At 53.7% G+C, this 12,159-nt stretch overlaps 1 protein-coding gene across 1 annotated transcript; it reads left to right on the forward strand.

The window, feature by feature from the left end:
- The first annotated feature begins 1,225 nt into the window (after positions 1-1,225).
- On the forward strand, positions 1,226-10,341 carry LOC137466902 (lysophospholipase D GDPD3-like). Its single transcript, XM_068178518.1, has 11 exons — positions 1,226-1,380; positions 1,824-1,866; positions 2,811-2,946; positions 3,696-3,741; positions 4,305-4,423; positions 5,356-5,445; positions 6,496-6,629; positions 7,690-7,749; positions 8,418-8,469; positions 8,994-9,121; positions 10,329-10,341. The coding sequence occupies exons 1-11, from the start codon at positions 1,242-1,244 to the stop codon at positions 10,339-10,341; spliced, it is 960 nt and encodes a 319-aa protein (XP_068034619.1). The 5' UTR covers positions 1,226-1,241.
- Positions 10,342-12,159: the final 1,818 nt, after the last annotated feature.

Genomic DNA, 12,159 nt, shown 5'->3' on the forward strand with positions numbered 1-12,159 from the left:
CGGAAGTAACCCTCTGTCCCGCGGTGCATTGTGGGTACCGAGGCGGAAGTAACCCCCTGTCCCGCGGTGCATTGTGGGTACCGAGGCGGAAGTAACCCCGTATTCCGCGGTGCATTGTGGGTACCGAGGCGGAAGTAACGCCCCTGTGCCGCGGTGCATTGTGGGTACCGAGGCGGAAGTAACCCCGTATCCCGCGGTGCATTGTGGGTACCGAGGCGGAAGTTACCCCGTATCCCGCGGTGCATTGTGGGTACCGAGGCGGAAGTTACCCTGTATCCCGCGGTGCATTGTGGGTACCGAGGCGGAAGTAACCCCGTATCCCGCGGTGCATTGTGGGTACCGAGGCGGAAGTAACCCCGTATCCCGCGGTGCATTGTGGGTACCGAGGCGGAAGTAACCCCGTATTCCGCGGTGCATTGTGGGTACCGAGGCGGAAGTAACCCCGTATCCCGCGGTGCATTGTGGGTACCGGGGCGGAAGTAACCACATATCCCGCTGTGCTTTGTGGGTACCGAGGCGGAAGTAACCCCGTATCCCGCGGTGCATTGTGGGTACCGAGGCGGAAAGAACCCCGTATCCCGCGGTGCATTGTGGGTACCGAGGCGGAAGTAACCCCCTGTCCCGCGGTGCATTGTGGGTACCGAGGCGGAAGTAACCCTTTTATCCCGCGGTGCATTGTGGGTACCGAGGCAGAAGTAACCCCCTGTCCCGCGGTGCATTGTGGGTACCGAGGCGGAAGTAACCCTTTTATCCCGCGGTGCATTGTGGGTACCGAGGCGGAAGCAACTCCGTATCCCGCGGTGCATTGTGGGTACCGGGGCGGAAGTAACCCCGTATCCCGCGGTGCATTGTGGGTACCGAGGCGGAAGTAACCCCGTGTCCCGCGGTGCATTGTGGGTACCGAGGCGGAAGTAACCCTGTATCCCGCGGTGCATTGTGGGTACCGAGGCGGAAGTAACCCTTTTATCCCGCGGTGCATTGTGGGTACCGAGGCGGAAGTAACCTCCCTGTCCCGCGGTGCATTGTGGGTACCGAGGCGGAAGTAACCCCCTGTCCCGCGGTGCATTGTGGGTACCGAGGCGGAAGTAACCCCGTATCCCGCGGTGCATTGTGGGTACCGAGGCATCGCCGCTCCAACCCAACCCCACCCCCTCGGCCACACCTGAGACAGGTGCGCGGCCACGCCCAAACCAGTTCGGACCAGTCCACACCAGTCCGGGGCGGCGCGGCGGGCGGCAGCCATGGCGGCGCTGGCGCTCGGGGTGGCCCTGGGGGCGGTTTTGGTGGCCCTCGGGGGGGTTTTGGTGGCCGCGCTGGGCCGGAGGGGCCCGGAGGGGCCGAGGCTGGCGGTGACCGGAAGGGCGGTGGCGCACAGGGGCGGTGAGAGGGGCGGGGCTAAACGGGGAGGGGCTTTTTTCCGCGAGGGGGGGTGTGGCTTAAATAAGGGGAGGAGCTTGGGGCGGGGCTAAAGGTTGGGAGGGGCTCGGGGCGGGGCTAAAGGGGGAGGGGGAGAGGACAAGGGGGAGGGGTTTGGGATGGGGGAGGGGCTTGAGGGGAGGGGCTCTAGGGGGGAGGGGTCTTGGAGGGGAGGGGTGGAGAAAGTGGGAGTGGCTACAGAGGGAGGGGCTTGGGTGGGGGAGGGGTTTGGGGCGGGGAGGAGCTCAAGGGGGAGGGGCCTGCGAGGGGGAGGGGCAAACGGGGTGTGGGGGCGGGGCAAATAAGGGAGGGGGCGGGGCAAGCGCAATTAACCACTTAATGAGTCGTTATTAGCCCTAATGTGCCTTAATTAGCCCTAATTAGCCCTAATTAACGACCCCCTGCAGGCGCGGGGGAGCGCATCGAGAACACCATGGAGGCCTTCGAGAAGTGAGGCCCCGCCCCCTCCGCTTGGCCCCGCCCACTCCCCCCCTCGGTCACGCCCTCGGCGCGGTCGCTGATTGGCTGGAGTCGCATGCAAGGCTCTAAGCCCCTCCCCTTTCTGATGCCCCGCCCCGAGTGCGGTCACGGAACGCTCTTATTGGCTGTATCGCTAAACCACGCCCCCTTCCCTGCGGCTCCGCCCCAATGCGGTCTCTGAGCTCCCTGATTCGCTGTATTTCAGAGCCCCACCCCCTTTCTGTAGCCCCGCCTCCAGAAAGGCCATTGGAGACTCTCTAAGCCCTAATTAATCTCTAATTAACGCCTAATTAACGCCTAATTAACCCCTAATTAGCCCTTAATTAATCCCCTGATTAACCCTATTTTTCTTACACATAATCGCTAATTAGCCTGAAGTATCTTCAAATTAACCCCAAATCAACCTTAATTATCTCCTAATTACCTCCAATTACCCCTAATTATCCCCCAATTAACACTAATTCACCCCCATTTCCCCTCGAAACCCCTCCCACTCAGTTTGATTGACAGATCCAGGCTCCACCCGTTTAACCCCGCCCCCTTTCTTCTGGCCCCACCCCCAGTGCCATCCCCGAGCTCTCTGATTGGCTGTAACGTGAAACCCCGCCCATTTTCCTGCCACGGCGCCGCCAGCGCGGTGTCTGACGTCTGTGATTGGCTGTATCTCTAAACTCCGCCCGTTTCCCGTGGCCCCGCCCCCTCCACTACCCTGCAATCTCTCTAATTGGCTGTATCTCTTGGCCCCGCCCTTTTCCCCGTGTCCCCGCCCCCAGCGCGGTGTTGGAGATCTGTGATTGGCTGTAACTCTTAACCCCGCCCCCTTTCACGTGGCCCCGCCCCCTCCACCACCCCGCAACCTCTCTAATTGGCTGTATCTCTTGGCCCCGCCCTTTTCCCTGTGGCCCCGCCCCCAGCGCGGTGTCGGAGGGCTGTGATTGGCTGGAGCTGGACGTGCGCCGCACGCGCGACGGCGTCGTCGTCGTCTGTCACGACCGGGATCTGTCGCGACAGAGCGGCCGCCATCTTGACGTCACCCAGACCGACTTCCGGGTGCGACAATTAGCCCCTAATTAGCCGCTAATTAGCCGCTAATTAGCCGCTAATTAGCGCTCATCGAGGGTGAATGGGTGGGCGGGGTTAATGAGGCGCTGATTAATTAGGGGGAGTTAATGTTGGTGGTAATTAGCGGCGATGAATGGTAATTAGCGGTGATTAACGCTAATAAATTGTAATTAGTGGTATTGATGGGTAATTAATGGTAATTAGTGGTGATGAGTGGCAATTAGTGGTAATTACCGGTAATAATTTGTAATTAGTGGTGATGAATGGTGATGAATGGGGATGAATGGTAATTAGTGGGAATTAATAGCCATAAATTGTAACTAGAGGGAAATGATTGTAATTAATGGGAATTAGTGGTAATTAATGGATAATGGTGGTAATTAGTGGTAATTAACGGTGATAAATTGTAGCTAGTGGTAATGGTTGGTAATTAATTGTTAATGATTGGTAATTAGTGGTAATTAGTGGTGATTAAATATAATTAATGGCCATTAGTGCGAATTAATGGCAATTATTGGTAATAATTGGTAATTAGTGGTCGCTAAAACGTCCATAATTAAGTATTAATTTTAATTAACTTCCTAATTAACCCCTAATTAACCATCAATTAACCCTAATCACCCTAATTAACATTAATAACTCCCAGTTGCCCCCCAATTAACCCTGACCAACCCGAATCAACCATCAATTAACTGTAATTAACTCCTAATTAACGCTAATTAGTGGTTAATTGCCAGGACCTGCCCCCGTACCGGAGCCCCCTGGAGGTGACCTTCGCCCCCGGTGAGAGCAGCGGGAATTGGGGAGGAAAACCCCAATTTTGGGAAAATTTGGGCGGAAAATGGGAATTTTAGGGTCAAAAAATGGGAATTTTGGGCGGAAAAATGGGAATTTTGGGAAGATTTGGGCAGAAAAATGGGAATTTTGGGCAATTTTGTGGTGAAAGAAAGGGAATTTTGGGACGATTATGGTGGGGAAAATGGGATTTTTTGGGAATTTTGAGTCAAAAATGGGAATTTTGGGAAAATTTGGGAAGTTTTGGGTAGGAAAATGGGAATTTTGGGAGAAAAATGGGACTTTTGGGGTCAAAAAATGGGAATTTTGGGGTCAAAAAATGGGAATTTTGGGGTCAAAATTTTGGGAATTTTGGGCAATTTTGGGTGGGAAAATTGGAATTTTGGGAGAAAAATGGGAATTTTTGGGCGGAAGAATCGGAATTCCCCAAAATTCTCAAAATTCCCCCAAAATTCCCAATTTAACCCCAAAATTCCCGGGATTTTTTTGGGGGCGTGGCCTGGAGTGCTCTGGCCCCGCCCCCTGTCCAAGCCCCCCCCCTCCCCCCCCAGGCTCTTTCTCCTCCGGCTGCGATCGCCGAATTCCCCGATTGGTCGAGGTCTTTCAGCGCTTCCCCCGGCAGCCAATCAGCATCGAGGTCAAGGACGACGACGATGACCTCATCAATGAGGTCACAAATGGGGGCGGGGCTGAGATTTGGCACGGTTTGGGGCCATTTTTGGGTCATTTTTGGGTCATTTTGGGGCATTTTTCACCATTTTTTGGTCATTTTGGCAATTTTTTATAATTTTGGGCAATTTATAAAATAATTTTGGCTATTTTGGGGGGAATTTGGGGCGTTTTTGGCCATTTTCAGGTCATTTTTGGGGCCATATTCGGTCATTTTTTTGTCACTTTTTGACTCATTTTGCTGCCATTTTTTGGTATTTTTCATGTCTATGTTGGGCCATTTTCGGTCATTTTTGGGTCCATTTTTTGGGTCATTTCGGGACCATTTCAGGGTAATTTTTTTGGTAATTTTTAGTCATTTTTTTGGTTATTTTTTAGCAATTTTTTCTCTGTCTCAGGATCCTTTTTTTGACGATTTTGAGTCATTTTTGGAACCATTTTTTGGGTCATTTTTGATCATTTTTGAGTCATTTTGGGGCCATTTTTGCTCATTTTTGGGACAATTTTCCCGGCTATTTTCAGTCATTTTTGTGACCATTTTGTGTCTTTTTTTTGGCCATTTTTGCCCATTTTTGGGATCATTTCAGGACCATTTTGTATCTTTTTTTTCGGCCATTTTTGCTCATTTTTGGGTTCATTTCATGCCCATTCCGTGTCCTTTTTTTTGACCATTTTTGCTCATTTTTGGGTTCATTTCCTGCCCATTCCGTGTCCTTTTTTTGGGCCATTTTTGCTCATTTTTGGGATCATTTCAGGACCATTTTGTCTCAGTTTTGGCGCCATTTTGGGGTCATTTTTGGGTTCATTTCCTGCCCATTCCGTGTCCTTTTTTTGGGCCATTTTTGCTCAATTTTTGCTTCATTTCAGGCCGATTTTTTACGCCATTTTCGGGTCATTTCCCCTCATTTTCGCATTTTCGGGTCATTTCCCCAGGTGGCCGCCCTGGTCCGGAGCTTCGACCGCGCGCCCATCACCCTCTGGGCCTCGTTCCGCCAGCGCATCCTCCGCAAGTGCCGGCGAGCCGTGAGCCCCTCCCCCACCCCGCCCCTCCCCCACCCCTACCCCGGGACCATCCCCCACCCGAAAATTTGGAGGAAATTTGAGTTAAACTTGGGGATTCTGGGAATTATGAGGAGAAAACGTGGAATTTGGGGGAGTTTTGGGTGGAAAAATGGGAATTTTGGGGAACTTCAACCACTTCGAGGCAGTTTTGGGTTAAAAAAAAGCGCGAATTTTTGCTGGGGAAAAAAAAGAGAATTCCGGGGTGAAAAAAGCGGGATTTCGGTGAATTTCACCCGATTTTCGCTGGGTTTTTTTTTGTCCTCTCGGGGTGGGGGGTGGGGGGTTGGGCGCTGCCCCTCCCCCACCCCCTGAGGCCGGCGCCCCTCCCCCACAGCACCCGGGGATGCCGAACCCCTCCCCCACCCCCAACTGGGAAATTTTGGGCAGAAAAATGGGAATTTTGGGGCAATTTGGGGTAAATTTGCATCGAGAATGGGAATTTTGGGTAGAAAATGGAAATTTTGGCCAATTGGGGGTAAATCTGGGTTGAAAAGGGGAAATTTGGGTGGAAAAATGGAAAACTGTGAGAGTTTTGGGTTGAAAATTTGGAATTTGGGGCCATTTGGGTGAAATTCGGGTGGGGAAAACGGGAATTTGGGGCAATTTTGAGGAAATTTGAGTTAAACTCGGGGATTCTGGGATTTATGAGGAGAAAAAGGGGAATCTGGGGAAACCTCGGGTGGAAAAATGGGAATTTTGGGCAATTTGGAGGAAATTTGAGTTAAACTTGGGGATTCTGGCAATTATGAGGAGAAAACGTGGAATTTGGGGGAGTTTTGGGTGGAAAAATGGGAATTTTGGGGAACTTCAACCACTTCGAGGCAGTTTTGGGTTAAAAAAAGCGCGAATTTTTGCTGGGGAAAAAAAAGAGAATTCCGGGGTGAAAAAAGCGGGATTTCGGTGAATTTCACCCGATTTTCGCCGGGTTTTTTTTGTCCTCTCGAGGTGGGGGGTGGGGGGTTGGGCGCTGCCCCTCCCCCACCCCCTGAGGCCGGCGCCCCTCCCCCACAGCACCCGGGGATGCCGTTCTGCTTCTCCCTGGAGCGGGGGCTGCTGGCGCTGCTGCTCTGGTACCTGGGGCTGCTCCCGCGGCTGCCGCTGCCCGAGGCCGCGCTGCTCTTCCCGCTGCCCTCCATCATCAACCGGTGCGGCCCCTCCCCCCACCCCCCCGGGGACCCTCCCCCACTCTCCCCCTCCCCCCCCCCCAAAAAAAAACAAACAAAAAAAACCAGGCAAAACAAAAAAAACCCGGCGGAAAAAGGGTTAAAAATGGATTTTTGGTGAATTTTCTCCGCAATTTTTCGGGTTTTTCTTTTTTTTTTTTTTTTTCCCGTCTCTAAGCCGAAAAATTTTGAGGGTTCTTAAGGGGTGTGGGGGGGAGGGGCGAAGTTAACCCAGGCCCCTCCCCCACCGCCTCAGCCCCTCCCCCACCCCAAAACAAAACAAAACCAAAACCAAAACAAAACAAAACAAACAAAAAAAACCCGGCAGAGAAATGGTTAAAAATGGATTTTTGGGGCTTTTTTTGGTGATTAAAAAAAAAAAAAAAATTGGGGGGGGTTTTAACTCAAAATGTGGGGGTTCTTAGGGGTGGGGGAGGGGCGGGGTTGCCCCAGGCCCCGCCTCAACCCCGGAAGAACTCGGCGGAAAAAGGGTTAAAAAGGGATTTTTTTAAAGCGATTTTTGGGTGTGGTTTTTTGGTGATTTTTTGGAATTTTTTTTTTTTTGCTTTTAACCCAAAATTTAGGATTTTTTGGGGGGGTTGGGGGAGGGGCGGGGCTGGATCATGCCCCTCCCCCGCCGCCTCAGACCCTCCCCCACCTCAACCCAAAAAAAAAACCCGGCGGAAAAAGGGTTAAAACGGGATTTTGGGTGATTTTATTGGATTTTGGGGGGTGGGGGAGGGGCCTAAAGATGTGGGGCGGGGCTGAATGCGTGGGGGCGGGGCTAAAGGCGTGGGGGCGGGGTTAAAGGGCTGGGCAGAATTAAAGGGTGTGGGCGGGGCTAAAACAACGGGGCGGGGCTAAAGGGATGAAGGAGGGGCTAAAAGGGGGCGGGGCTGAAAGCACAGGGCGGGGCTAAAGGTGTGAGGGCGGGGCTAAAGGAATCTGGGCTGGGGTGTGGGAGGGGCTAATGGAGAGGGGGCGGGGTCAGGGGTGGGGGCGGGGCTCTGACCCCACCCTTGCCCCTCCCCCACCCCCCCAGGACATATTTTCCCCTCCCCCGCGGCCCGGCCGGACACGCCCTGAGCAGAGCGGCAGCGGCGTGAGTGGGGGAGGGGCGGGGTCACTCAGGGGTCACTCAGGGGTCAGGGGTCACTCATTGGTCACTCACGGGTCAGTGGTCACTCAGGGGTCACTCAGGGGTCACTCAGGGGTCGGGGTCACTCATTGGTCACCAGGGGTCACTCGGGGTCAGGGGTCACGCAGGGGTCACTCACTGGTCAGTGGTCACTCATTGGTCACTCAGGGGTCACTCAGGGGTCACTCAGGGGTCAGGGGTCACTCGGGTCACTCAGTGGTCACTCAGGGGTCAATCACTGATCACTCGGGGTCACTCAGAGGTCAGGGGTCATTCACTGTTCACTCAGTGGTCACTCAGTGGTCACTCAGGGGTCAATCAGGGGTCAGGGGTCACTCAGGGTCACTCAGGGGTCACACAAAGGTCAGAGGTCACTCACTGGTCACTCAGGGGTCACTCAGGGGTCAAAGGTCAGAGGTCACTCAGGGTCACTCAGAGGTCAGAGGTCATTCAGTGGTCACTCATTGGTCACTCAGGGGTCACTGGTCACTCTGGTCACTCAGTGGTCACTCAGTGGTCACTCAGTGGTCACTCAGGGGTCACTCACTGGTCAGTGGTCACTCAGTGGTCACTCAGTGGTCACTCAGGGGTCACTCAGTGGTCACTCAGTGGTCACTCTGCCCCTCCCCCAGCCTCGTGCTCCGCCCCGCCCTCCTGAGGCACCTGAGGAGCCGCGGGCTGCAGGTGAGGGGGCGGGGCCTGGGGAGGGGGCGGGGCCAACAGTCCAAATTTGGAGGTGGGGAGGGGCTTAAAATGCAGATTTGGGGTGGGGGAGGGGCTTTGGTTCCGATTTCAGGGTGAAATGTTTCATTTTTGGGCTGGGGGAGGAGCCAGATTTTTGGGGGAGGGGCAAAAAAATACAAATGGGGGTGGGGCTAAAAATTCCAAATATGGGGGGTGGGGGAGGGGCCAAAAAGTCATTTTTTGGGGGGGGGGGTCAAAAAAGCGAATGGGGGAGGGGCTTTGATGCCGATTTTGGGTTCAAAATCTTCAATTTCGGGGCGGGGGAGGGGCCGAAATTCCCAGTTCCGGGCTGGGGGAGGGGCAGATCCGCCATTTTCTTCCCCAAAATCTCCCTTTTCCCCCCCAAAACCGCCGGGTTTTCGCTGCGGGGGAGGGGCTTGGGGTGTGTGTGTGTGGGGGGGGGGGAGGGGGGAGGGGGGCTCAGACCCCTCCCCCACCCTGAGGGCCCCTCCCCCACCCCCCAGGTGTGGCTGTGGGTGCTGAACGAGGAGCGCGACTTCGCCGAAGCCTTCGGCCTCGGCGCCACCGGAGTCATCACCGACTACCCCGGGCGGCTCCGGAGGTTCCTGGACGGCCCCTCCCCCACCCCGAGGTGCCCCTCCCCCACCCCGAGGTGCCCCTCCCCCACCCCGAGGTGCCCCTCCCCCAGCTTGGGCGGAGAGCCCCTCCCCCCGCCGGGAAAAGGGGGAGGAACGGGGGGAAACGGGGGAAAACGGAATAAAAACGGCCCCGAGACGGCCTCGAAGCGACCCCCCAAAAAAAAAAAAAGAACTCGGAAATGAGGGGAAATGGGGGGAAAAAAGTAAAAAAAAAAAAAAAAATAAAGGCAGGAAAAGGCCCCAAAATGGCTCAAAAAATGACAGGGAAAGGTCCAAAAAAAATGGGGCAAAAATGAGTAAAGGAACGACAGAAAAATGTCCCGAAACGGTGAAAAAAATCCCCAAAAAAGGACAGAAAAATGTCCCAAGATGGCTCAAAAAATGACAGAAAAATGGTCCCAAAATGGGGAAAAATGACCCAAAAAATTACATTAAAAGATCTCAAAAATTGCTCAAAAACGACTCAAAAAATGACAGAAAAAGGTCCCAAAATGGGGCAAAAATGACCCAAAAAATGACATTAAAAGGTCCCAAAAATTGCTCAAAAATGACTCAAAAAATGACAGAAAAATGGTCCCAAAATGGGGCAAAAATGACCCAAAAAATTACATTAAAAGGTCCCAAAAATTGCTCAAAAACGACTCAAAAAAGGACTGAAAAAGGTCCCAAAATGGGGCAAAAATGACCCAAGAAAAGTCCCTGAAATGGCCCAAAAATGGCACAAAAGTGGCATCAAATGATCCTAAAATGACCTTGACTCGGTTGACCACCATTGACCACCGTTGACCACCCAATGGCCAACCTTGACTCGGTTGACCACCATTGACCACCCAATGGTCAACCTTGACTCAGTTGACCACCACTGACCACCCAATGGCCAACCTTGACTCAGTTGACCACCATTGACCACCCAATGGCCAACCTTGACTCAGTTGACCCCCATTGACCTCCCCATGGTCAACCTTGACTCGGTTGACCACCATTGACCACCCAATGGTCAACCTTGACTCGGTTGACCACCATTGACCACCATTGACCACCCAATGGTCGACCTTGACTCAGTTGACCACCATTGACCAATGGCCAACCTTGACTCAGTTGACCACCATTGACCACCCAATGGCCAACCTTGACTCGATTGACCCCCATTGACCACCCAATGGCCGACCTTGACTCAGTTGACCACCATTGACCACCCAGTGGCCGACCTTGACTCAGTTGACCCCCATTGACCACCCAATGGCCAACCTTGACTCAGTTGACCACCATTGACCACCCAATGGCCAACCTTGACTCGGTTGACCACCATTGACCACCCAATGGCCAACCTTGACTCGGTTGACCCCCATTGACCTCCCCATGGCCAACCTTGACTCGGTTGACCCCCATTGACCACCCAATGGTCAACCTCAACTTTCTTGACCACCCCTAATTAATTAATCACGTCATTAATTAATGATTGGTCGGCGGGGGTTGGAGTGGTGGAAACATCTCAGGCGCGTTCTGGGCGGGGATTTTGGGAATTTTTCGATGAATTTTGGGATTTTTTTAAGGAATTTCGGGATTTTTTTTTTTTTTGGGATGAATTTTGGGACTTTTTCGATGAATTTTGGGAATTTTTGGGGACAAATTTTGTGATTTTTTTGGATCAATTTTGGGATTATTTTGAGATGAATTTCGGGATATTTTGGGATGAATTTCAGGATTTTTTGGGATGAATTTTGGGAATTTCTTGATAAATCTCAGGATTTTTTGGGGATAAATTTTGGGATTTTCAGGGATGAATTTCAGGATTTTTTTGGGATTAATTTCGGGATTTTTTGGGATGAATTTCGGGACTTTTTGGGATGAATTTAGGGACTTTTGGGGGACTTTTGGGGGCTTTATTGAGACAATTTTTTTAGGTTTTTTGGATGAATTTCACATTTTTTTTGGGATGAATTTCAGGATTTTTGGGATGAATTTCAGGATTTTTGGGATGAATTTCGGGATTTTTTGGGATGAATTTCGTGACTTTTTGGGGACTTTTCGGGATGAATTTTTTCGGATTTTTTTTTTTTTTTTTTCTTTTTGGCCGTGACCCCAAACCCCCTGCCCTCCCCACCCGCCCCTCCCCCCACCACGCCCCTCCCCCTCACACCCCCCCCCCAAATAATAAACCAATAAACCCCAAAATTCCGGGGGGTGGGGGAGGGGCAATTCCCTTTATTGGCAATAAATAAGCGACGACGGGGGTGGGGGAGGGGTGGGGGGAGGGGTCGAGGTGGGGGAGGGGCCGATTTTAGCCACGCCCCCCTCCCCCACTTTTTTTTGGGGGGGGAACCCCGCTGCCGGGGTGACCCCAAAACCCCCCCGGGGGAGGGGGGAGGGGGGGTGGAGTTTGGGGGGTGAGGGGAGGGGCGGATTTGAGGGGGGAGGGGTGGAAAGGGGAGGGGCCAATACTGGCCACGCCCCCTCCCCAACATTTTGGGGTGGGGGGGTTGTTTTTTTTGGGGGGGGGTGGCCCCACTGCAGGGGGCGACCCCAAAACCCCCCCACCCCCCCCCCCGGGTGGTGGAGGTTGGGGGGTGGGGGAGGGGCGGGTTTTGAGGGGGAGGGGGTCGAGTCGAGGTGGGGGAGGGGCTAATGTTGGCCACGCCCCCCCTCCCCAAAATATTTTGGGGGTTGGGGGGGGGGGTGGGTGTCCCCAAAGTCGTCCCCGAGGTGTCATGGCCGCCGCTGCTTCCGGGTGGGCTCGTCCGCTGCGGGAAGGGGGGGAGGGGGCGGAGGTGACGTCATCGCGGCGACGTCATCGGGGGGGTGACGTCGCCGCGGGGGTGATGTCACCGAGGGGAGGGGTTTGCCCCGCCCACCTCCCCTCCACTCCACACCCCCCCCCCCAGTGGTGTCACATGAGGGGGACAAAAAGAGGGGGGGGGGATGGTGACGATGAGGGGACGGTGACGTCATCGGGGTGACGGTGACGTCACAAGGGGTGACAGTGACGTCATAGGGGTGAAGATGACGTCATGGGGGTGACAGTGACGTTACA

The sequence above is a fragment of the Anomalospiza imberbis genome, unplaced genomic scaffold (assembly GCF_031753505.1).
Source record: "Anomalospiza imberbis isolate Cuckoo-Finch-1a 21T00152 unplaced genomic scaffold, ASM3175350v1 scaffold_468, whole genome shotgun sequence".
NCBI classification, from domain to species: domain Eukaryota; kingdom Metazoa; phylum Chordata; class Aves; order Passeriformes; family Viduidae; genus Anomalospiza; species Anomalospiza imberbis.

What these genes read in the sequence shown, in the direction of transcription:
- LOC137466902 (XM_068178518.1), top strand. Translation starts at nt 1,242, where the DNA reads ATGGCGGCGCTGGCGCTCGGGGTGGCCCTGGGGGCGGTTTTGGTGGCC. An exon ending in ACGATGACCTCATCAATGAG is followed by an intron (nt 4,424 to 5,355) that starts GTCACAAATGGG and finishes TCATTTCCCCAG; the next exon opens with GTGGCCGCCCTGGTCCGGAG. An exon ending in TCCGCAAGTGCCGGCGAGCC is followed by an intron (nt 5,446 to 6,495) that starts GTGAGCCCCTCC and finishes CCTCCCCCACAG; the next exon opens with CACCCGGGGATGCCGTTCTG.